Genomic DNA, 26963 nt, shown 5'->3' with positions numbered 1-26963 from the left:
TCTCAGGCTGCCTGGCGGACATCTTTTTCTTTTCTTTTTTTTTGACTATGTAGAGGGTAGACTTCCAATTTTCAGAAGATCACAACACACCACTAGATCCCAGAGTACATATGATTTAATTAAAAGGCAAATTGGTTCTAAAGGGTTGTCTCTCTAGTCTCATAAATAAATATATTAATAATAATAACATGTATGAATTTGTTCTGGGTTAGTTTCACACAGTAACAGAGGGCTCAGTATAGAGCCTTTCTAAAGCCACAGAGTGTCTTGAGGATTTGATCTGCCTGACGCCAAAGCCAGATCTGAAGTGAAATGTTACTTTGATGTGATCTCAGAACTGGAAAAATGCCCATGCTGAATGAAAGAGCTAATGGTTTTCTATTTCTCTCTGTCTCTCTGAGCCAATTTGATTTTAATAAGAGGAAAGTTATTCCCTTTGCTTTGATTAAATCTAAAGCAAAGTGCCCTTGTTTGTCTTTGCCACAGAAGACAAACATGTCAGGCTAACTTTATTTAAATCAATAGTTCACCAAAACAGAAAATAAAGATACTTTCATGGTGCTTTCATATTCTTTTTGGAGTATCCCTCATTCTGGCTCATTCTAGTTCAATGGAAAAGAGCTGCCTGGATATTGGACTAAAACTTTCCTTCTAGTGTTCCACAGAAGAAAGAACAAGAGTTTTTTTTTTTTTTTTTTTTTTTGGGTGAACTATTTCTTAGTCAAAACTTCTGTTTTACAAGAAACAATTGTAGTGCTAAGAAGAGTTTCATGGTTAAAGGAAACATCCTGCTTTAATTTCTCTGTTTTCATAATGAAACCAGAGACAAAGATATTTCAGAAGACTCAAGGATTTGTGATATTCAGTGATGCTGATGATCTCCATGATAACCAGTGCTAACATTGCAGTGGCAGTGCAGAAATCAGTACACCATTGTATTAATAAAAAAAAAAAAAAAGAGAGAGAGTCAAGGGACAGGGCACAGCGTGTGTGTACATGTAGCCTATAGACGAGGGCTTTACAATAATCCTTATGGTTGTCCAGCATATAAGTGCAGTTTGTGCACAAATGTGTGTGTGTGTGTGTGTGTTATACTGTCTTACTTTGTGTTCTGTCTCTTTCACCTATACCTCATAGCTTCTCTTCACATGCCATCCATCCCATTATAAAAACACACACATCTCGCATCATTACTTACTGTCAATACAACTGAAGATGTTTTCGCTTCTGTATCTGCAACATTTTATGAAATATGATTGTATAAAGCAGTTTCCCATCCTGTTTCCTGGAGGGACACATACAGTCGTGGCCTAATGGATAGAGAGTCGGACTTGTAAGGTCACGGGTTCGAGTCTCAAGTCCGGCAGGGATTGTAGGTGGGGGGAGTGAAAGTCCAGCGATCTCTCCACCCTCAATACCACGACTGAGGTGAGACCCTTGAGCAAGGCACCGAACCCCCAACTGCTCCCCGGGTGCCGCAGCATAAATGGCTGTCCACTGCTCCGGGTGTGTGTGTGTGTGTGTGTGTGTGTGTTCACTTCTCACTGCTGTCTGTGTCCACTTGGATGGGTTAAATGCAGAGCACAAATTTCGAGTATGGGTCACCATACTTGGCCACACTTCCTTTCCTTTCCTTTCCTTTCCTTTCCTTTCCTTTCCTTTCCTTTCCTTTCCTTTCCTTTCCTTTCCTTTGTCATTGTACTATAAAAACATTCTGTAAGTTTCAGAACTCAAAACTTTCTCTTTAGTCTAAAAACAGTCTTCCAAAACGACAGCTTGTAGAATGTTCTACTATATGATGTCATAGTGTGGCTAAACACTGCCTCTGCAGAAGAAGATCAACGCCTGCTTCTACATCGCTGCCTGTTCAGTCCCGCCCACTGATTCGTGCATGTAGTGTAAATAACGAGAAGGAGGAACACAGAAACCTGACGATAAAGATGGCTCTGAGGACAACAAGATGCTGCGCAGTGCCATGTTGTGGAAAAACTCTTTGCATTGCCCTCCTTCTGATCCTAACATTAGGAAAGAGTGGATGAACTTTATTTTTAATGAAGTTTCAGACCGCATCAGTAAGAACTTGGTCCTATGTTCACTTAATTTGACTGATTCGTTTACAAACAAGGTACAAAGGATTTTCAGAATGATGGAAACTAAAAGATGATGCTCTGCCGACTATATTGGCTCCGACAGTCATGTCGCAACACACAAGTGTGAGTAACCTGTTTTTATTAAGTAGTCACTATTGCGTTGTCTATTAAACTGATCTTTTGACGAGTATTTATGCGTTTTTAACCTAAATCACTGCAGTGTCCATCTGTGACATACACCGTGTCCTAACTACACGTGACGCAACAAGATTCCAGCAATAAACAATTTGGCTGTCCACACCGGATGTGACGTGACAACACAATGCGGCAACACAGACGACAGAATCAATCAAATATCACAGCCAATCAGAAGCGTGTGTGGGCGGGCTCTCTCTGGAAGCGCACTGCACTCACAATGAAATGGATATGTTTATAATCTAATTAATAAATACTAAACCTTTTTAACATTATTAAGTGTACATACTGAGTGACTGATACCATCTTTGTAATGGAATACACTCGTTGGTTCACAATGAGTTCACAGTTTTAATGTACATGTTTGCTTTAATTTATTTTCAAGATCTGAGGTAAGCTATCTGTTGTTGCTTTCAGTATAACTAAAAGGTCACACAACATGATATTTAAACAAACATTAGACTCACTTAACTTTGAATAAAGCAGATAATCACCCGAGATTATCTACTGTCATATAGTTTTAATGTTTTTATTCCAGCCCTAACGTCGAAGAAATAGAAACCGTTCTAAAATATAAATTTTGTGTTTCGCCTTCGTGACTAGAGTGGATAAAACTCTGATTAACATGGAAAAGATACCTTTAATCGTGCGTCGCAGCATCGCTTCGCGTGTAGTTAGGACAAGGTGATAGGCTGTCAAACATACACAACTAAAAACAGAATGGAAAATAGCCTATTACATCTAAATTATGATGTTTTTTCAATGTAAAATTCTTGATAACATTATAAGTGGACCTCAAGACCTAAAATGAATGGGTCAGATAAGTGAGACATCCAAAATGTGCCTCCGGTAAACACTCGTATAAAAAGCACTAAACATCTATGCTTTCTCCCATAAAATATACACAACGACAAAAATACAGCCAGGGCTTTCATCAATACTGAGGCACAGGCCTTGTACTTTGATATTCTTATTTTGATCCTGTTATGGTCTGTATATGGATATCAAATATTTTACCTTCAGTAGGCTACAGAGTCATTCCGAAGCTGCATGCGCAATTTGCTTCTTTGCTAACAAACAATCGATATTTTTGATGTGAAACAATTCAGTGCGTGAGTGAATTTTCCAAACGAATCAAACTGAATGGCAAACCATTTCAGACCATTTCGCAAACCTGTTTGACTGACGTTAGATCAAAACAAATGAACAATTTCGTTTATGAATCTGGCAAAGCTGAGAGAAATATTGTTGGTGAAAATGGTTCTCAGGTCATTATGGTAATCTCTAATTACAGACATGGAAGTTATAGGCTACTTTACTGGGGCATTTTACTAGGGTTCATAATAGCTATTGCTATTAGTAAGCCACCACCCAGAACACCTGTCATATTTTGTTGATCAGGACAGTTTCCTGGTGTTTGGTGTTTTGCAAGGCAGATTTCTTCTTATCTGAACATTTCTTCCTGTAAACCAGATAATTTAATTTCTCTCTTGTGAAAATCTATTTGCTGTGTTTGAGTATGAAACTGATCTGGCCTGGCAAAGGTCATCTGAGAGAACAGCAGTCTAGATGGGCATCTGTAGATTTCATCTCAGTGTGGGATTTACCACAGAAGCTAAACAACTTTTTTTCAGGCTGCTTAAGACATCCTCTCTTATCACAGAGTTTACCTTGAATTAGCAAAGGAAACTGTGGTTATAGATATTTGACGTGGGTCAATGACAAGTTAGATAATCTCGAGATAATGAATGCTCAATGCTCAAGATAATGAAAAATTAACTTTAAATGCAGGATTTCTTAGAAATGTACTCTGCATTCATGCTAGTTCTATTTGGTTTTGAAAAACCTTCACGTCATTTTCAAGTTCAAATTTAATGATTCAGAATGCAAAGTAACAACCTTGCACATTAAATACATGTGAGTGTACACATCTTAATCATATTTTCAAATAACTAAGTTAATACATTTTTTAAATGCTAAAATTAAAATCACATCCACATTCATTTTCATTGTATGGGAAGGAGCAGCGTGAACATTTTGCTCTCTTTTCTTTTCTATTCCACTGACGAAAGAATGTAATGGTTTGAAGCATTTTAATTTTGGAAGGACCATTCCTTTAACAGATGCTTCACTTATTTAATCCTCTTAATAATTAGAGAATTGTCATGGAAGTGACCAAATTACACTCTCTTAATCTTTATTAATTTCAGCTCTTCATCTTTTGTGCAGTTTCTCAGCGCTTTGAAGGCATGACTATCTCAAAATGTGTTTGGTGATAAACGTTTTCCTGTTTCCTGTTTCGAGAGCATTGACATGGAGATCTCTGGATCAGGCAGGTGTGCGTTTTGTTTGAGTGTAACAATGTGTGTTTGTCTACAGTGTCGTCTGGTTGCCACTAACACAGCTGTGCAGGTTACCACGGCAATAACGAGACATGCGTCATATTCATTTCCCACTTCATCTAAAGGTTGGTCACTGATTCTCACAGAAAACAATAAGGGATCCGGTCTGTCTGAATGCTCAGCTTTAGACAGCCTGATTATGATAATAATACATCAAAACAACCAATGCAAATGTAATTTAGAAATCATTTAATATGTATACCAAGTAAATCTGTTTATATGCTCATGACCTAGTGGTGTGTGTTTGTGTAAGTGTGTGTGTTCATGGTCTCTATGTGTTGGCTGACGGCTTTATGGGCCCCATATGGAAGAAATGGCCCCTGAAAGCTAATGGACCCTGAGACCCTTATGTTGCCTGCCAGCTACACACAGGAGCTGTACTAATGGGGTCTGCTGAACATCTGTTGAGTCCAACTAGTTTTAAGTTCAATGAACTAATTTAAAACTTGACAGCTCTGAATTCTCAATCATTTAAATTAAAACATTTGTGAAGTTCAGATAATTTATTTACATGCAGTGACCACACCGTCCTAACATGGTGTAACAGTGCCCTCTGCTGATGAAAATGACTTAAAAACACTTCCAGCATATCGGTCATTATCATATAATACCACACTTTTGATAATTTATCAAGAAATTGAAAACTCCCTTTCCTGTTAAAGCAACACTGTTGTGGACTGTTGTGTTCTAGCAGTGCATTTTATTTATTTATTTTAATTTTACAATTATCAACATACATAATTGTTACTTATATTTTATTACAAGATATAAAACATGTCTTAAAATAAATATTTTGAGTCTTTATCATTTTTAGCTACTTTTATGTGGATTTTTTTTTTTAAACAAACAGTAAAACAATTATGAACCATGAAACAATTTGTGAAATAATAAATATTCAATATTCAAAAATATTGAAATGTTGTTAGGCTATCTAGCCTATATGTTATTTTATTTTTTACAAAACACTGAACTTTTTTTATTTGTTTAATATGCATTTTCTATTTCTTTTTCAATTGCTTTACCGTATACATTTGTGTATGTTTATTTTCCATAATTTTAGTGTGTTTTGCTTTTGCTTTCCATTTTTAAAAAAAAACATTGACATTTTTGTACTTTAAAATTGGTAAAAATTACATTATTAATTTTAAATGTTAAAAAAGAAAAAAAGGACGAATCAATTAGTGTTCCACTATTTAACAATATTTTTATTAACTTTTCTAAACAGTTAAAAAAAAAAAAACACCCAGAATCCACAGAAAGCCACAATATTATAACAACAGTTACGTTCACACTGAATTACATACAAATTTAAACTCAAATATCCAGAGAACTGACTACTAAAGCAGTAGATAAATACATGGTAATAATGACACAGGAGTAGATATGTTAGCAGTGAATCAGAGAGCGTTTCTGAGGATGAGCTGCACACTGAGGCTCGAGGCCTCCTCCACCGGCTGCTGTGAAAGGTTGTTGGTTTGTGGGATGCTGTCCAAAGTACAGCCCTTCACAGGACACACAGAGAAACGAGACAACAGTGTCACAAGAATAGACTTCATCATCACCATAGCAATGTGCTTCCCCACACACGACCGTGGGCCTGATCCGAACGGCTGAAAGAAACGATTTGGCACCTTGAGAGAGAGACAGAGAAAGATATTACAATGTTGATGTTGTCATTGACACAAAACATACTATTTTGATTTATTAAATATTTATCCTTTACATCTTATATAAAAATATTTATATTTATATTAAGAAAATACTATTAATTAATGAAAATACTGTGTTACAAATGGTTGTGAAAATTTTTTACACGTTTGGAGGAAATTCATATTATATTATTAAAATTAGCATGCATAATAAACCTGATAATAGGTTACTTCGTAAGAATAATGCTTATAACAATGTTGTTTTGGTTACAAACATTTACCATGGCAAAACCATCACTAAAAGAGGAAGAGAAAAAAATAAAAATATATATCTATATATATATCTCGCAGTGTATTTTTGTAAGGTTGTAAGCATTAACATTAATCTGTTAGATAATATAAATCTGCTGTAAATAGTGCAATTATAGATAATGCAATAATGCAATTATAGTTTGAAAGTCAATGTTCATTGATTGCTGGATTATATATTTTTAAGTTTTCTATTTTAAAATAAGATCAAGGAAGAAGATCAAAGGTAAACAGCATGGGAATTAAATTCAAGTGTTAAAATCATACAAAATATAATATTAATATTAAAAAATAACATGGGACAGTTATCAGTTTCAGAATCAGAAGAGGTGGGGGGTTTTTTTTGAGCGATGGTTTTACCATGGTAAATGTTTATGAAATATAAATAAAATCATAATATAAAATAATAACAAAATAGATTTAAAAATAATAAAATTAAAATGGAATCTTCCTCTAACATTTTAACATTCTTCTTATTAACTTATTAATAATGAATGTCATTTTTTATTTGAATGATAGTTTTATTATGGACAATGGCACTGAAGACAGAAATGTAAGGCAAGAAACACATTTTATAATCAAGACTCACATTTTTCTTGAAGTTATCCAGACTGAACTGATTCGGTTTGGGGAAGAATTCGGATCTGTGCATCCGACCCACGTTCAATATGATGTTTGTTCCTTTCTTCACTTTGTAGCCCTCGATGACATCATCATCCAGTGCCCGCCGCATGGTGAAGTCCACGACCGGATGGAACCGGAGCGACTCGTTGATAAAACTCTCCAGAATATGTAATCTGGACAGATGTGAGTGCTGCAGGCTCCTACCCGCTACAAAACACAATCACAACATGATGTTCAAACATACACAATCAAAACTGAATAATTCATCCAAAACTGAAAATTCTATCAGCATTTAATCAAACTCTGATAGAACGACATGTAGTTCTTGCTTTTGGAGTTTTTCACTGAATGAAAAAGAGTTATGAAAAGATTCTTCAACATTGTTCTTTTTGTGTATTACTGTAAAATACAGGTTGATGATATAAGGATAAGGAAATAATTCATTTAAAGTACTATGACTGAATCTTGTGTGTCTGCTCATACCTAGGACAGTGTCTATTTCCTGCAGGATCTTTAACTCCACGTCTGGATTCTGTTTGAGCAACAGCAACATGAAGAACAGACTGATAGAGAGAGTGTCTGGAGCCGCTATCACCATCTCCAACACACACTGCCTGACGTTCTCAGCGCTCAACTCCCCGTGGCTCTAAGCACACACACACACACACACGTCAGTCATTTACATGTTTCAAAAGTGTTTGAGACATTCTGGCATGTCACATTCACCTGAGCAAATATCAGCTCTGCTGTGAAGTCGAGCTGTTCGAGTTTTTCTGCATGTGCCAGCTGAACTCTCTTCTCCTCGATCAAGGCCGCAATGGCATCCTGCAGCTCCTGACTGAAACACAAACACACACACACAGACCATAAAAACACACTTTTCAAAGCCTTCACAAAAGAAAAGCAATTCGGTCCTAAAAGAGAGTTTTAAAGCTCTCTGGAAACCGTATTTGTGTTCCTTATAAATGTTATCACATTCATATACTCTCATATGTACATGCAGTTACAATACATACATTTCCAAAACAACATCTCATGAACTCACGCGTCTCTCTTGTGATTCCTGTGCAGCCAGTCCAATCTGAAGTACACATCAGGTTTGATTAATACCGTCTGCCAGGTGTCAAAATATTTATGAATCTTCTGAAGCAGATCATGCTCTGCAACACAGCAGCAAGAAACCAGCAATTACATATAACACATAATGAGTTTTCAATGTATATCAGCTACTAAAATTGCATAATTAACCATTAGATCACAAACAATAGAGTCCAGTAATGTCCTTACTACCTTTCTGGGCCTTGAACATGGCATTTGCGTTGCTGTCTATGCAGGGTCAGATAGCTCTCGGATTTCATCAAAAATATCTTAATTTGTGTTCCAAAGATGAACGAAGGTCTTACGGGTTTGGAACGACATGAGGGTGAGTAATTAATGACAGAAATGTTTGGGTGAACTATCCCTTTAAGCACATTATTAAAAACTGCATAATGCCACTATACATAGCATACAAAAATATTCTACTGTTCAATTGTTTAAAATTGGTAAGATTTATTAGATAACATTTATTAGATAATTTGCTTTAGATAACAAAACATCAAGCAGATTATTAAATGTAATTTAAGTGTCTGTAAGTCTAAGTGTCTCTTAGGACTAACCTTTGAGAGGGACTCCTAGAAACAGTCTGTTGGAAATGTCCACTACAGTGCACCGCAGTAAGTTGAGGATGTCCACCTGTCCCTGAGCATCTGTCAGGTGAGACAGATCATCCAGGTGTGTGTTTGTGGAAGTGGTGCAAATCTCCAAAGTTCTCTGAAGCCCTGGACCTGTTAGAGCTGACACACACACACACACATATGCTTAACACCTCTTATGGCTACATTTTGCTATTTAAAAAATAAATAAATAAAAACGTGATAAAATCTAGTGAAATAAAACAATATAAATAAAAAGGATACTTGTGACACTGAGATATGAAAAGTGGTCATGCAATTTATAGCAGCCTCTTCTCAGTTGATACATCATAACTTGCGTATTACTGAAAGCATGCCCACCTTTTGCATAAAAGGTGCGGATTTTCTTCCAGAGTTCGACATTTGAGTTGAATATGATGCCTTGTTCATGCATCCCAATACACTGCAGACCCAGTTTGCTCCCAAAGCGTGAGGTGTACAGAGATCTCCTCAACACATGATACACAGCAGCTGACCTGTGACACACACAGCATGAGAATGAGAAATGCACGCCACATTTGAGTTCATTTAGTATATAATAAAATCATAACACAATAACATATAATAATGTTATACAAATCCATATAAGTGTAACTGAAGAGTACACTTTCATGACTGTTTCTTAACACACATATAAGTGCATTTTAAAAATTGCACTTTGTAATAAGTACATTTGAATCATTTTTCAAATAGACAATATAAGTAATTATGAAATTACTTTCAAGTATGCACTCTTAAATTTAAACTGCAATACATTTTCATGTATTTTTAAATAGCATGCAGTATACCTGCCCCGTTTTTCTGTAATAAATACTCTTTTAAAAGTATGATAAAGTTTAAACTTGTTTTTTTCACAAGGAGTGGTGTTTGGTGTGTGTGTGTGTGTGTGTGTGTGAGAACGTACCTGCTCAAGATGAGAGTTTCCTCACCGTTGATCCAGACCCGCACAATGTCTCCATATTTACTGTTGTAGTAGTTGCTGGCAGTGCCGATCCCAGACCAGATGAACCGACAGTAAGAAAGAACAGGACCCAGACCCAGGAGGAAACAAGGACCTGAATAAAACACATTGCAGCAAACAAGTAATTGACACAATGAGAATGTGACATGCAATCATTAATCTGAATCCATTTTAAACAACATTTACTTAATTATTAGTTTTTAGTTTAGTTGAGTTTTTAGGACATTAATAATGAATGTATCATGTGTGGGGCTCTTACTTTTACTGTGAACATTTAATTATTCAATTAGAATTTAAACCATTTGTTTTCTAAATATGATGACTATACAATATTATCTACCCAAAATGTAGATAGCATAGTCACTAACAAATTATAAAAAGGCAAAACATTGAATGATAGGAACTGAAAACTTTTCTTTCCCACAACCATCGGTTCAAAAAGAGTTTTTGTAATGGATTTGATAAAGAAAATGCTGTGCTAAATAATAAAGGAGAACATCTCAAATAAACTCTACCGACCTGGCACATGGTCTTTCTCTATCCGATGGTGTCTGATGGCAAACAGCAGGCAGAGTAACAGCAGCAGTAGTGTGGTCGTGGCTCCACACACATTGTCTTGAGCACCGTCAGTGCTGTTATGGGCCCCTTGCATAAGAAGCTCCAGAGCAGCCTCACCGAGATGCACCGGCTTCATTCCACAGGGCTGGAGAAGTTCACCTGCCATAAGAACAGATTGAGAATTACAGCTTCTTCAGGTCTGAAGCAGAAGTACTTCAGACACACACTTTTATATGTGAGTGGTTCCACGGGGTTGGATCAGGATAAATCAAAATAAAAATAGTCAAAATAAAAACTCAATGTAACCTTGTGTGCTCCTCGTGTCCTTCAGCATCAGTTTCCAAAACATTGTCATGCCACATGAACCTTCAGCTGTGCCAAACTCATCCCTGCATCATCTTTTCATCAAGACATCAAAGACTTTAGGAGATATGAGACATCTGCAGCATGACCTTCTACAGCCCCTCCTGCTCAACAAAGTTCATCAGACTTAGGCATACTAGAGGTTATTGATGACAAATATGTCATCTTTAATGTTAAATTCTTAAATTTAGAGTAATAAGTTAGAATATTAAGACACTATAGGGCAGTCAAATGAACTACAGACATGGGACAAAATCTGTATCTTATGTGGCTAATTAATACAGCTTAGAGGTGGCATTTACACTGCAATTAAAAGAGCATATGAAATACATTTGAATGTAGACATCTGAAATGTTGGAAAATTAAGCAATACTTTTATATGAAATTAAACTTCCAGGTAATGGAGTCCACTGAAACATTCATTCAACTGATTTGTTCAAATTGGCTCATTCTTTCAGAACAAATCAAGTGACTTTATACATAAATGTCTCTATAAACAATAAATCACTGACTCACCTAATTCATTCAAAATTGCTGAATCATTGAGGAACGCCACTGTGTCAAACGCATATGTAAGTGTTCTGCTGCATTTTGTTTGGAACTCTTTGTTGGCAAAATACAGAAGAAAAAAAAAGCAATATTCAGTCAACATTGTAACTTAAAATAATTTGTTACCCTGCTGACTTAATTTTTTTTGTTTAGTCAACTAAAATATTCCAGTTTTCCCATTAACATTGAGTAACTTGAGTTAACCAAATTTTTTAAGTCAGCGGTGTAACAAATTATTTTATTTAAGTTTTTGATTTTTTTTTTTGCAGTGAATATATCTAAAATGTATGCCACTAAATATTAACTTAAACTTAGTCTATTTATTTGTCTATTCATTCTCTTAATTCTTAATTTGTTTATTATATACCACTGGATAAAGTGCAGATATGGTATTTAAAAACCAGACAGTCTGACCTAAAACCGTATGGATGACCATAGAACCCCTGTGTCAAATCCATTATTAATTATTCAATTTATTTATTTCATTATCAAATTTCTTCATGTGTTTCTTATTCAGTCTTAAAGCATCAATATTAGGTATTTTATGGTTTTCACCATTCAATTTTAAACAAAAACAAATTGTTACAATGAACACAAAAGTCATTTTGTGTCTTCAGTTTGCCCTCTTTGTGTGTCTATCAGATTCAGAGACGTTGTGAATTCACTGAACACCCACTTTCATTGCTAAAGAATTTATGGAAATAAGCTGACATCTTCAAGTGCGGTCAGAGTAGATGCATACAGCATTCTGGCATTTTCTGTGTAAAGGGAGGATCCTTCATAGTTCATGTGCCAATAGGTGAATGTGTGTGATACCTTCATTTCACACATTCGTTCTCTGATATTGAACATCTCATTACAAATACATATTGATGCAAGCTTGCCCCATCTGCTGTATTAACTCTATTTTCACCATCACACTTTGATTCTTAGTTATGATGTAGAAGAATTAAATGCAGGTCAATATTTTATGGCACCAGCTTAATGGTTAAACCCCTGAGGACTTAACTAGATGTAGCTGGATTAAGGCCCAAAGGGGGTTATTTGAACCACTGCAATGCTTAATTTCAGATTGCTCCAGTGGGACTGAAGCTGTAATGTTACTGTAAGTTACAGTACCATAAATAAGACACCATTACCAATTAACCTACATAACTGTATGGAGTTGGAGTATGGAGTTTTTTTCCCACCCATAACTTAAAAAATAAATATTAACAACATTTCTGCTCATTTAATTAATAATTTATGACTGATATTTATTAATTTCATTGAGTTGTGTGGTATATTGAGTTATGTGGCTACATGGAGGTGTAAGGGGGAATTTTCTTGGATGTCAAAATTTCAGGGTGGTCTTAATAAAGACTTTTGAGCTTCTCATAAAGGAGTCGAACTTTTGAACATGCAGCAACACCACACACTACGTATTTGGGGCTGGAAAGTCTTTCTCAGAAAGAAACAAGTAATCTTTAATTCATTGGAGAACAAAGTGTCCCTCTGCGCATTGAAAGACACGTCACTTAAATATGTTGCCACTTCAATACGGCCTTTGTGGTCCTTGAGTTTCACAATTCGTCAAATAAGTTGTTTGTCCCCTGTAGCAAAACTGTGGGCAGGAAGCCACAAGGAAGAGAATTGTGAGTACTGTCAACCATAAATGTATAGATCATTTACATTTATGCTTCTTACTGGTGCTTTCTTACAAAGACATCTAGGAAAGTGCTCATATTGTGTTTTACTGCATTTTGTGATCAATATTAATTACAAAACTCAATAAGAACAGTTTAATTTTTCATGATTATGCCATTTTTTATTGTCCATCCACTGAATTACTTTGGCAGTCCATCACCAACACCTCCATCCTAGAGGAAGTGTGTGTTGATCTCCATGATGGTTGTATGTTCAGCTCAGTTAAAGCAATTGTAGCCTTGCGGCTGTTGAGAGTGGACATTTGTTTCGGGTTACTCGTGAGGAGTGCCAAATCACAGATAATAACAGCAATGTTTGAGACAACGCACAGGGAGAGAAGCCAAACCACTTCCCTTTACTGAACACGGTCCAATGTCCACTCAACTGACCTCTCTGAGGTCTGAGGGCCTGTATTATAAAAATCTTGCATAAATAGCAAGTATCTTTTTTTGTTGCACTGCTTAATAATTAATATGTCACCCCTTTGGATTTTCATAAGTAGGCTTTTCGGTGTTTTCGGTGTTCCACAAGGTTCCGTTTTAGGCCCTTTGTAATTAATTTTGTACATACCCTCTTTAGGTGATATTACTATGAAACTTGGCATTAGCTTTTTTTATTATACAGATGAAATACAGCTTTATATCTTCTTTTCAACATAGTAGATTTCATACTTCCTTCTAATTAGTCGTGGCCTAATGGTCGTGGCCTAATGGTTAGAGTTGGACTCATAATCCAAAGGTTGTGAGTTCGAGTCTCGGGCCGGCAGGGATTGTAGGTGGGGGGAGTGAATGTCCAGTGCTCTCTCCACCCTCAATACCACGACTGAGGTGGCCTTGAGCAAGGCACCGAAGCCCCAACTGCTCCCCGGGCGCCGCAGCATAAATGGCTGCCCACTGCTCCGGGTGTGTGTTCACGGTGTGTGTGTGTTCACTGCTGTGTGTGTGCACGTTGGATGGGTTAAATGCAGAGCACGAATTCAGAGTATGGGTCACCATACTTGGCAGTATGTATGCCACTTCAATCACTAATTAATTCCAATTAAATGGGAATAAAAATCTTTTTTTTTTTACTACACCTTTAAAAAGTTGGACAGATTACAATCTGTCTTGATGGTGCCACTGTTGACATCAGTAGAATATTTCAGAACAATGGAACCATCTAGATTTGTATGTCATTAGAACCCCCATTAAACTGGCACATTTCTTATATCTCTAATACAACTTTATTACTCTAAAGGAACATCCTCTTTATTCATGATCCTGAAAAGTTAGTTCACATTTAATGACATGATAATTGAAATATGCTCTTGGCTGGTTGTGTAGTTGACTCCATATATACACTGCAGGTAGATTTAGCAGCTAAACTGAATGATTTACTGGTTATGCGTCAAGTTCGATATCAGTTATATCAGTTCTTCATTGTCTGTCAGGGGAGTCAGTGAACTTGACTGACCTCAAAATGTTTAGCTTTGAACGGGTTTAAAAATAAAGTCAATTTGTTTCAAGCCAGACTTCTCTATGAAAATCTGGTGACTATGCAATAGCTGTACTAACTGGTGTTGGAATATTACTTTTAACAAGCCTGCTATAATATTCTATATCTCCCAATAGAATTAAATGATTATGTTACATTGTTGCCTTTTATGTAAAGTAAAATGTTATTTTGTAATTTTAAGAATTCTGATGCATCATTTAATTTACTTCGAACAAAAGCTGATTGGTTTTAATTGGTTCTAATAATGTAACCCATGCATTGCCTCTCATTCTGATACTAATTACCTCAAATATAGTAAAACCTCTTTAAAGAGTTTGAGCTAATTTAATGAATAGCTGACAATCAAAGAATTATTATCGTATACTAATAATTAAAACTATTAATTTACCATTTTAGATTGTGTTAAGTGAAATATGACACTCTTGGTAAAGAACCTGGCTGACCTCAAAAAACCGGAGCTAAATACAGATTTAAAGTTGATTCCAATTAATCTCACCAGCCAGACTTCTGGCAACTAGCACCTTGTTTGCCAGTGAAGTTGTACCCCACTATCTACTTAACGAAATGACAGAAAAAACCTGACTGAACTGATATGACCTTCACACTCCTCTCAGCACAAGCACATATTCAGTTCACTCGGTTCAGCTCTGATACCTTGTTCCTTGCTTGCGTGATCACACAAACCCAACCATGGAGCTTGTAGCTCAGCTTGTGTGTTTTATTTAGCAATGACCTACAGCTGCAGGGCAGAGGACCACAAAACACAACAGACTTCAAATCTTCATACAGCAGTGTACTAGCATTTATCAGAGGAATGTCAACTTTTTAAATGCACAAACAATCTGGCTGTGCATCAACAAAAGTATATTATTATTATCATCTTCTTTAATTACTGTACAACCAATACTGGCAGTGCATGCCATTTCCAATTATAGTGAGTGCAGATGTATTCTACATTCATTATGTAAGCATAAAAAGTGAAGACCGTCTAAAATGAGAGCGAGGTGCTAACTGATATCAGATCAAAACCCGAATTAAAACTACAGAAGTGGGTCATGTTGCGTGATATGTGCACTATAAGAATCGCATATCAGGCCTTAAACTCCACAACCAGCCTGAGTTCCCTTAAGGGTCTTGGCTCTTTTAGCTGCTGACATTTACTCACTCTGACATGTTCGTGAAATCACCTTGGAGCTGAATAAGTTTTTTTGTCAGTATTGTTTTGTCTGTACTGTCTCAGATATGGATATATGTTTAGATTGTCTATTAAAATGTTTAGTACACATTCTGGTGTTAAAAGTTGCACTACCTTTGTCAAGAAAGCTTTGAATTGTCTAATAAAAAAATACATAACACTACATATTTGAAGATGTTTGGAATCGGTCATAGTAGAACTGCTTTAAGAAAGCGTTTACTGAAATCTTGCAGGGTCTCAGCGTGTCTAGTTTTCTTCCACGTCATTGGCTGTTGGTGTCGATGTGGATTATGCTGGTCAGCCCACGGTCATGCTGAAGAATGGACTCTACTGCATATAAATCAGGTGACTGCACAAGTGGGGGGTTCTTCTCCAGCGCATCAGGACGGAACAAAACCGAACAGCCCTCAGTCGCACACAGACTCGACTCGAAACAAGGACTTCAATTGTCTTCTCGCATCCAGAGACTGTCCTTTTTTAGGGGAATATTCTAGACTTTTATTATTCAGCTTACTTTTATGAAAGTGTTGAATTGTTAGTTGTGCATTGCAGGTTTTGAACACTTTTTTGTATTTCTGAATTGAAGTCAGAATGCTGGATCCATTGGCTGAGTTGAGAAAAACAGGAGGCTTTAGGCAGTGTGGTGGCCGGTTGTCCTGGCAGGTGCGTTGGATCTTGTACAGCGTGTGCGTACTGACGGTAATAAACTGTGCCGGCCTGGTTCTGCTCCTGGTTCAGCAGAGAGAGATGTGGGCTCATCTGACTGAGGTGGAGAGGCAGATGGTGGAGATTTCTCAGAGCTCCGTGGTGGAGTTCATGACGCAGGTGAATGAAGATGAGGCAGAGTATCAATACTCCAGAAACAAACGCAGCCGGCAACATCGAGGGACGCGACCCTTTGAGGAGCACGAGGGGAGTGTGGGAGAGGAAGTCTTGGGAGATTTCCAGTATCAGTATCCGCAGACGCATGGGCCGGTTTACCAGCACAAAACAGAAGAGCAGGATGGAATGATGATGATGATGACCTACTCTATGGTGCCAGTAAGGAACTCATCCTGACATGATTTATGGAGATTACACAAAAGCAAACTGTGGATAAAATGTGGAAAGTGTCAACTTTAGTTTGTTTCTCCCAGACTGCTTTCCCTATGTCGAGGAGGGAAAAAAAACAAAAACAAAAAAACAAGTCAAAACCTGATGATAGCTAAGTTAAGCTATAAAATGCTATTACATATTAAAGCATTTTTTTTAGTTCTTTATTTTATCTAGTTGTAACAGTAGTATGTCTGAATCTCCTGATAGATGGAAGTGTTTTTTTATTAAATATTTCTTATATAGTATATACTGTACAATGATATTTTACATTCTATCATACACTGTAAGAAAAACAACCAAACAAACAAAAAGTCTGTTCTAAATATTTGTAGAAATGCCTGTAAACTCAACATTATATTGTACATTTATAGACATTTCTAACCCTAACATGAAAAAATCAATATATTTACATTAACACAGTACATTGTTTTACTTTCTAAGGGTCTAATGAAAAAAAAATATGACGAAAACATATGATTTATGTGTAATATGTTCTGTAGATAATCATTCTTTTTCGTAAATGAAAAGTAAATGCTTTTAGCTCCTTAAAATTTGTTTTTAGTTTTGCTCCAGCAGTTACATAATTGGATTCTTTTATAATATTCTTCAACACAGACTTGCAAAAACATGAGTACAATATATGTTTCAGGTTAAAATTCTTCTGGACATTTGCAACAGTACTAAAGGTGTCTGTTTGACTGGTGAGTATGGGTCGTTATTATTTTCACAGCTTATTATCTCCTGAATCTGTTGTCTCCAAGTTTACAGTTTGGTTTGCTTTTGGCTTTTACAGGACCGCCAGGACCACCAGGAATTCCAGGTAGGAAATTAACTACTTTAATGTTGCTTATGGGTTATATTCTACCACAGGGGGGGGGGGGGGGTAGATATGATGATCATAATGTAAAAACAAGTGCTTTTTTGCAGTCGTCCTTATTATAGGTGTATTTATTTCTGTGTAGTGAAATACAGTATGAGAGTGCAAGAATTACAAGAAAAAAACTATTTAAAATATTAGCACTTTATACTTTAGAATTTTACGTTTAATTAAATCTGTTACTTGCCATTTCTTTGTACTTAATTGTGAAACTGTCCGAATCAAATTTATTTCTACACCAATTTTCAGTGTAGCATTTCATATAATGTGTTCCTCACATAATCTTACTTTATGGAATTTCAGGCTTGCCGGGTGTGGACGGAATGCCGGGGTATAACGGAACAGATGGAATTCCAGGGTTGCCAGGAGAGCCTGGAGCACATGGAAAACGAGGAAAAAGAGGTCAGCTACTGTATATGCAAAAGAACATGGAAAATCCATCCATCATGCACATGAATGAATATAGTCAAAAAGGTCCTCTGAAAGAAAATGTCCTGCTTTAAAACCTCTTCTCAAAATGTTTTATCATCCACTCAAGAAAAGGAGAGGGTAATTTTATCCCGCTTCAGTCACACAGCAGGATTCAGAGAGACTGAATAAAGCAGAACTCATAATAACAGCTGACTGACTGCTCTGTTCTGTTCTGAGAGCACAAGAGCCCACAGACATTCTAGAAGTGCCATTCAGCAAATCAATTATGTAGAAACTGAATTAAATTCTTTGTACTGTGGTGGAGAAATTACCGTAAAACATTTATAACACAAATATTACAAGTAACCAACTCTAATCCAAACCCTAATCTTAACCCTATAGTTAGTACATGTAGGATTTGTGAAAATGACCTTTCATGCAGTGTGTAACACAGCTCTAAGTGAATGAAAACATCCTGCAAAGTTTGAAATCTGAAAGTGCACCATGTATAAAGTTATTTTCTCTCAAACGAGTCGTTTTTAAAAACGAATCCCAAGCCTTTTCATGTTGATGGCAACATGAAACAATAGCATATTGCCCACCAACTTGTTGTGCAGACCTGGGAAAACTTGACCATCAGTCGATTTTCGCATTGGTCTGAATGAAAATTCATTCTTTGCCACAGGGTGCCACTTTTGGAGCGGTAAAATAGCTGTTTCCTCGGAACAGCTGTACGCAAAGCAACACAGTGCTTACAAAGGCTCCTTTATCAGACATTACAGGCATGATGAAATGGAAATGAAATGCAAATTAGCATCACGCAAAGGAGGGGTTTGGAAAAATTAATCTTTGAATGAATCATTTGGGAGTTGTTGAGCAAATAAGGTCAAAATAAATGCATACAAGACAATGAAAGTGTTTTTCTGACCTTGCCTGTATGTCAACCTGTTGTTGGAGACTCCCAAAACCAAAATATGAACCTTTCAAAACACATAATAGGGGCACTTTAATATCTACTAAAATAAAGCATAACCGTAACATTTATTACATGACTGTAATAACATACTAAATGATTCTGAATGATTTGAGAACTGTGCTGCAGGAAGTCACGAATAAATGATTTTGTTTTTACCTGTGTTCATGTCCTCCAGGTGAGAAGGGTGAGCCTGGTGAGAAAGGAGAGCAGGGGTATCCTGGACCCCCAGGACCCCCTGGAGAACAGGGCGAACCATCAAATGATATCATTGTAGAGGGTAAAGACAAATTCTGTTTTTAATAGGATATGAGGATGTTGGAATATTGTCACAGCTAAAGGGTCTTGATAAGCAAGACTATATTCACAAAATAAGCAGCACTGTTGGGTACTGCATAATAAAATAGTTGAGAATAAATTTTTATTACAATGTTTTTTTTTTTCTAAAATATAGTCCTGCCATTTATATGGATTTTGGACTTCCGTGGATCACAATGTTGGCATAAAGTCATGAAACTCTAGATGGCGCAGGCTGACGGGTTGTTAACAAACCTGATGATATTTAGAGAGTTAAACGACTTGGCACAAGCTGATTGGTTCATGCTGCATATGCAGCCAATGAGCTTACTGCCTTGCATATATATGGCTAGCTAGTATTCACTTGAGATTCCTGTAGCGCGCATTCAGAGTTCTCTGATGCCTTCCACCTTCCCCAGCTCCACCTGTATATATCTGCTACGGGTTATTTTATATGCTATGTGTGCAGCAGCAGTATGTCTTAAATACTCACGGCACTGTATCAACACAGCAATAATCAACAGCAGCAGCAATTCAGCAGCAGTGTAGCAGATCTATTCCGCCAAGACCAAATACATTAACATAGTCATATCCATCACCATGCTAAAATCTTCCGAGAGTTGTCATGATTGAAATGAGTGATGGCCATATTCCTTCTGCTTTAATCTGCAGGTCCACCTGGTCCAATGGGACCCCCTGGCCTCCCTGGTCCCCCTGGCCCACCAGGGCCTCAAGGGCCACCAAGACACAGGAGCCACAGAGCACATCTCCACATGGGGAAGGAGTCTGTAGGTAAGTTGAATGGCTAAAATGATAAATTGGGCATGTACATATTGCAAAAATACCTCATAATCCCTCCAAACCAAACTAAAGAAAACTATGTTCTTTATTCAAATCATTTAAGAAATTATGAAAATGTATTTAACTGTATGTAAACTACATATAGTCATGGTCAGAATTATTGGCACCCTTGGTAAATATGATCAAAAAAGGCTCTGAAAATAAACCTGCATTATTAATCCTTTTGATCTTTCATTAAAAATAAATAAATAAATAAATAAATCACAAAAATCTAATCTTTCATTGAACTAAAACAATTGAAAATGGGGGAAAATCTCATTATGAAATAAATGTTTTTTTCTCAAATACACATTGGACACAATTATTGGAACCCCTAGAAATTCTTATGAGTAAAATATCTCTGAAGTATATTCCCATTCATATTTACAATTTTGAGCACTCTAGGGTGATTATGAACAGGAAATTATCCAGCCATGGCTTCCTGTTTCACATAAATATTAACAGGAGGGAAAACAAAGATTCCCTTAATCATCCATCACAATGAGAAAACAACAATGATTTCTGATGTGCAGCAAAAGATAATTGAGCTTCACAAATTAGTAAAGTGGCTCTAAAAAAAGAGCTAGAGCAGTGAAGATTCCCATTTCCACCATCAGGGCAATAATTAAGCATTTCCAATCAACAGAAAATGTTATGAATCTGCCTGGATAAGGACATGTGTCTATATCGTCCTAATGCACGGTGAGAAGGAGAATTTGAGTGGCGTAAGACTCTTCAAGGACCACAGCTGGAGAATTGTAGAGAAAGGTTGAGTCTCGGGGTCAGAAAACCTTTAAAAAATTTTTTTGTCAAACAGCCCCTACATCACCACATGTTGTTTGGGAGGGTTTCAAGACAAATTATCCTCACTAATCCAAAAACAATCTCCAGCATATTCAGTTATCAGACACGACTAGAACTTCAAATGGGACTGGCCCCTATGGTCAGATGAAACTAAAAAAATAGCTTTTTAGCAGCAAACACTCAAGATGGGTTTGGTGCACACACGGATAAAAAGTACCCCATGTGTACAATGAAATATACTGCTGTATTTTTGATGTTGTGGGCCTATATTTCTGCTGGAGGTCCTGGACATCTTGTTTAGACACATGGCATCATGGATTCTATCAAATACCAACAGATAAAAAATCAACAAGTGACTGATTCTGTTAGAAATCTTATAATGGGCCATGTTTGGATCTTCTAACCGTACAATAATCCAAACACAAACCTCAAAAACAACACAACAATGGGTCACTGAGCACAAAACCAAGCTTCTGCTATGGCCATTCCAGTCCTCTGACCTGAACCCTGTAGAAAATGAGTGAGGTGAACTGAAGAGAAGAAGCACCGTCATGGAGCTGTGAATCTAAAGGATCTGGAGTGATTCTGGATGAAGGAATGGTCTCTGATCTCTTGTCAGGTGTTCTCTAACCTCATCAGGCATTATAGGAGAAAATTTAAAGCTGTTAAACTGGCAAATGGGGGTTTCAAAAAGTATTGAATAAAAGGGTGGTGTTAATTGTGGCCAATGTGTATTAGAGAAAAACATTTATTTCATAATGATATTTCCTCCCATTTTAAATTCTTATTCGCCAATGAAAGGTTAGATTTTTGTGATTTTTTTGTGCGAATTAACAATGCAGATTAATTTCCACAGCCTTCTTTGATCATATTTACCAAGGGTGCCAATAATTATGACCACCACTGTACAACTAACTAATTCTTGTATTATTTTTTAAAACTGTAATACGTTAGTGTTTTTTTTTAATGACAGAAATGAGAATTACCATTGATAATAATGATAATTACTAAACAATTAATGAACAGACATTACATTAGTTACAACAATATTTCCTTTTGCATAATTTTGTCACAATTAATAACAAAAATTCTAATTTTATTTATACTGTGTAAGTTCTTTTTCCCCCACTTTTGATTTTGTGGCAAAATATGACATGGACATCCAAAATTGGGTATAGTGACTTTCCCCCTGTAAGACACAGCATAACATGTAATATGATTTATGTAATCTCGTTGGTTATCTTCAGGTCACCTCAATTCAGTCCCAAATGATGACACCATCAGCCAGAAAATAGTATCATGGAAGATAAACGGTACCAACAAGAGCAAACTATAAGTTGTTAAACATTTAACTACAGCTTTTATAAGCTTTACCTCTAACTGTGTGATTGTGTTTGGCAGACTGTGTCATAAAGTCAGTGCAGAACCCCAGACATCTGATGAAAATGAGCAGCACGTTTGGAGCATGGATGATGGACACTGCTGCTGACGGCAATGAGAAGATATGGGTGGCAGAACATTTCTCAGGTACTGAAGAGAGAACATACATTCATCAATACAGCACATGCATTTGAACTACTTCCATCTGCAATTGTTAAATGTAATCCAAATGTTTAACCTTTGGTATTTGACTTAATGCTGTTATAGAACATATCTTGTATTGAACCTGGAATATTGCTTTTAAGATTTTCCCCATGTTCACAAATTTATTAGGACGTATCATAAAGGAGTACAACAGTATCGCAGCGCTCCAGAACAGCAGCAGTGAGTCCATTGATGTCCGAAAATTTTTCCAAGGTTGCGGCCATGCTGTACATAACGGCTCTATATTCTACCACATCGCTGGAACTTCCAATATTGCTAAGTATGACTGAAGACAGATCTTCTTGATAACACCATAATTATAAGTCATGAAATTGAGCCAAAAATTTTAATTCTGTCATCATGTAACTCCAAACATATGGAGGACTAGGAATGCCACTTAATAAAATGAAGAACCAATTATCAATCAATCATAAATACATAAATAACTTGTCAAAGAGATACCATTTAAAACAATTTAAGGTAACATTTTATCTTAAGGTGTCCCTGTTACACCTTGCAAGCCAAACCCTAACCATATATAAGTACATGTAGTTAATTAATATTACTCAGTAAGTAATTACACTGTTAACTTAAAGTTAAGTGTAACCCAATTTTATAAGTGTTTAACATTTACTGTAGTTTACTGTAACAGTGAAATAAATGGACAGACTTTTAAAAGTTTTGGTAACAATTTTAGTGTCTTTTTTACACATTACCTGCACTTATTATTGTAATAACATTAAATTATGCATAATTGCATCCAACTAAACCTAAACCAAACCCTAATCCAAACTCTAAGTACATGTTAATTAATATTACTCAGTACTTAATTGTATAATTACACTGTAACCCTACAAAACACGTTTATTTAAAAAAAACACATTGATCTAATATTTTTCTTAGGGATAGTTCATCCTACAAAATGTACGTAATATAAAACGCAAGTTAAAAAATACTACACGAGTTTTAATCACTTCTCTTATCGTCTTACTCGTTGCTAATGTATTTAAAATAATTAAAACAATAATAATAAAATTGTGCTATTACTTTTCTTAGTTCAAATGTAGTTGTAGAATTCACGTGTGAGCAACCAATGAACTTTTGGCTGAATCTTTGACACTCAATGGCTGCCATAGTTCTCAAATATCATTCACAATTTAATTTAAACATGGCATGTTTCAGCTAAACCTCACCTTTTGTGTTCCATGGAAGAATGAATGTCACAGATTTGGATAATTTGATAATTTGTAAGTATACGTAATTTTCTTGGTAACACATGTTGTCAATTCTCCAATATTCCCAGGTTTGACCTCCAGACGAAGATCTTACACACGCTGACCATTGAAAACGTTTTCTATAACAATAAGTCCTACCTCCTTGAGAACTCAAAGACATATTTCAAATTGGCAACAGATGAGAACGGTATGTGGATCATATTTGCCTCTAACATTGACGACAACATAATGGTGGCACGACTGGATGAGAAAACGTTCTCCGTCACTGCATACATCAATGCCACCTATCCCAGGACCAAGGCCGGTAATGCGTTTATCGCCTGCGGGATCCTCTATGTCACGGATACTAAAGACACAAAGGTGACATACGCCTTCGACCTCTTGAAAGAGAAGCCTGTTAGTGTCAGTTTAGATCTGAGGGCACCTGGAGGGGTTCTGTCCATGATCTCATACAATCCCAGAGACAAACATCTCTACATATGGGAAAGCAGCTATGTCAAATCATACCAAGTCCAGTTCCTCTCAGATGAATAATCAAAAATGCATGACATAATTGGCATATCTATAAGCAAATAACCAATGTTTGTTGTTACCCATGTGTACATATATTTTTATTTTATTTTCTTGAGTGGATGATGTATCAAGCGCTAGTGGTGCAACGGATCACAAAACTTACGGTTCAGATCATATTTCGGTTTTTGAGCCACGGATCGGATAATTTTTCACATCAGCAAAAAACAAACTAAAAAAATTTGGTTTTAATAATTACTGAACGCTTACTTCAACGCTTGTTCTATACCACAACAAAAACTACTAGCTGAACTAATAAAGTCAGTAATAAAAAAAGAAAAAAATACACAAATTACAAGCGTAGATGAATACAACAGTTACTAATAAAGTCAGTAACACTAGTATTCAGGTGCAGAAATGTAGCAATTAATTGTAAAATAACACAATAGTGCTCTTCACTGCAGGTATTTATACAGTCTCTAAGACCAGATGCACCTACCTAATACTGAAACACATCCGGTTTCTTTCTCAGCTGTTTCGGTTCATTTAAGACATAACCAGTTTACCAGAATACTTGCCAAAACGGGTATTTAAATATAAGTGTGTGTGTATGTTTCCGTTCAAAGAGAAGTGAAAGAGGAATCAATATGTGTGAATCGTGCCTCTCTCTCTCTGCGTGTGCTTGCTTCGGGTGTGTGCGGCAGCGGTAAAAAAAGCAAAAAAAAAAGCGTGCATGTTCTCTTTTGCTTTAATGGTTTACAATTGTTTGAATGGGTAAATTGGCAAGACAAAACAGGTGCTCTATAATGGTTAAACTTAACAGTTAACAGGCGAATCATCTACAATCCGTTGCACCCTAACTAGTGATGTTCGCACGAAAACAGTATTTGGACACTTTAGCTACCTTTAAATTTCAATGTGTTAGGTATCAAAACATAAAACCAAGTGTCATCAAACATCAAACAAACAGGGCTTTTAATCAACATTATTTTTTTGTAGTTTTATTAAGCTCTCTTCAAGTTTACACATTTTAATAATTTAAAATGTGTGAACTTGAAGACACTGTCACTATATATTAAATGATGATTAAAAGCCTGAATTATTATATATAATTATATAAGCTTAAAAAAAAAAAAAAGTATAAATCCTGCACACTACTCAAACGTGCGCAACTACAAAATTTTACTAGTAACGTTTCAAGCCTGAGAAGGGTCAATTCACTGGAACAATGCTAATACAAGTTTGAGTAGAGTGCAGGATTTCAGTTTCAGTCTTTGTATAATGTTTAGGTTGACATTAAGGCATTTTTAAATCCGACTTAAGTGTCTAAATGCAATTTGGGGCTACCATATTTATTTATTTTTTGGGGGATTTTTACTTTTATGTTACATTTTCCTTTTTTGGCTAACATGCATTTTAAGTGAATATTTATTAATACATGCAGCATGAGCAGAGCTAGTTTTTGCGCAAATTGTTAACCCATTGTTATTATTTACATAGAAATGGTTTTATTAAGTTTACACAGAAATTCATTCTCCTCTTGTTTCATGAATGAGGCCAAATGTGTGTAAATAATAAATGGAATATGTATGTGAATTTAGTAATTTCGTATACATAATTGCTATCATTGCCATTTAATTTCACAGCATCACTTCAGTAAGACTTTTCAAGGTAACGTCACTCAAAAACCCTACATGATAAGATTAGGTATGTGCATTAAGTAAAGGTGAATTTTGATTTTAATGTCGACTTCATGTTTATAGAAATGTGTTTGACTGCTAGTATGTATAAGACACAAAATATATTTGCCAAATATTGTTTAATTTATATTGCATGCAAGTTTATGTAGCCACACATGCTTGGAAATCCAGAAATAAACCCTGAAACATGTTCATCTAAAGATGTGGAGTTGAAACAGTAAAACGAAAGGACTTAATTCAAATAAAAAGAATTTATTCAACTTGCAAAGGTAAAACTTTGACCATGACAGAACTACCTGTTCCTTCAGAAATACCAACCAGTGTTTTTGGGGTTTGCATTTTCACACACACAGACAGATCAGGCTGTTCAATAAATACACATCAGACCATCAGTTCAACATTTAAAATACGTACAGTTGACATGGTGCCCAGCAAATCAGACAGAAACACAAATATGATTTTAATAAATACCATACATCAAACCAAATATACGACTATTCCAGCAGTTATGATAAAATCAAAAATAAACTAAAAGCATTATTGTGTTTGTACAAGCTATTGTCATAATTCATTTTTATATTTATATATATATTTATTCATTTTAAAACTATTTCCACTTTTTACTACTCGGCCACACACAGCCAGACATTCATTAGTAAACAACAGTTTCCTCTAATAGAGCTTTTATCACTTGTAACGTAAGTGTGTTATTGTTTCCCCAGATCTGAGTGCAAATATTTAGAATAGATAAAACATGAAAAAATAAATATGTAAATAAATAAAACACAAACCTATTCAGTGTTGCACTTTGTCCCAGACATCTAAAACA

At 36.0% G+C, this 26963-nt stretch overlaps 2 protein-coding genes across 2 annotated transcripts; one reads left to right on the top strand and one right to left on the bottom strand.

The window, feature by feature from the left end:
- Nucleotides 1–5874: 5874 nt before the first annotated feature.
- On the bottom strand, nucleotides 5875–10687 carry LOC306888118 (ovarian aromatase; the record flags this gene model as incomplete). Its single annotated transcript, XM_079446267.1, has 9 exons — nucleotides 5875–6318; nucleotides 7235–7476; nucleotides 7753–7915; nucleotides 7996–8107; nucleotides 8315–8429; nucleotides 8928–9104; nucleotides 9324–9478; nucleotides 9907–10057; nucleotides 10483–10687. 9 exons carry the CDS (start codon nucleotides 10685–10687, stop codon nucleotides 6085–6087), a joined length of 1554 nt encoding a protein of 517 aa, XP_079302393.1. The 3' UTR covers nucleotides 5875–6084.
- Nucleotides 10688–16217: 5530 nt separating this feature from the next.
- LOC306842508 (gliomedin-like) lies at nucleotides 16218–26027 on the top strand. The gene is made up of 10 exons (XM_079373428.1): nucleotides 16218–16849; nucleotides 17553–17604; nucleotides 17697–17723; nucleotides 18084–18182; nucleotides 19343–19444; nucleotides 20134–20253; nucleotides 22353–22418; nucleotides 22507–22632; nucleotides 22819–22969; nucleotides 23993–26027. The coding sequence occupies exons 1-10, from the start codon at nucleotides 16400–16402 to the stop codon at nucleotides 24456–24458; spliced, it is 1659 nt and encodes a 552-aa protein (XP_079229554.1). The 5' UTR covers nucleotides 16218–16399; the 3' UTR covers nucleotides 24459–26027.
- The last annotated feature ends 936 nt before the right edge of the window (nucleotides 26028–26963 follow it).

This window comes from Barbus barbus (genome assembly GCF_936440315.1).
Source record: "Barbus barbus genome assembly, chromosome: 22".
NCBI classification, from domain to species: domain Eukaryota; kingdom Metazoa; phylum Chordata; class Actinopteri; order Cypriniformes; family Cyprinidae; genus Barbus; species Barbus barbus.
The sequence above is the reverse complement of the archived record's forward strand: the minus strand, read 5'-3'. Positions and strand labels throughout refer to the sequence as shown.

Excerpts from the sequence above, each read along its gene's own strand:
- LOC306842508 (XM_079373428.1), top strand. The coding sequence starts at position 16,400 with ATGCTGGATCCATTGGCTGAGTTGAGAAAAACAGGAGGCTTTAGGCAG. Across the intron at positions 17,605-17,696 it reads TAAAGGTGTCTGTTTGACTG|GACCGCCAGGACCACCAGGA; the intron begins GTGAGTATGGGT and ends TGGCTTTTACAG. Across the intron at positions 22,633-22,818 it reads GGTGGCAGAACATTTCTCAG|GACGTATCATAAAGGAGTAC; the intron begins GTACTGAAGAGA and ends CAAATTTATTAG.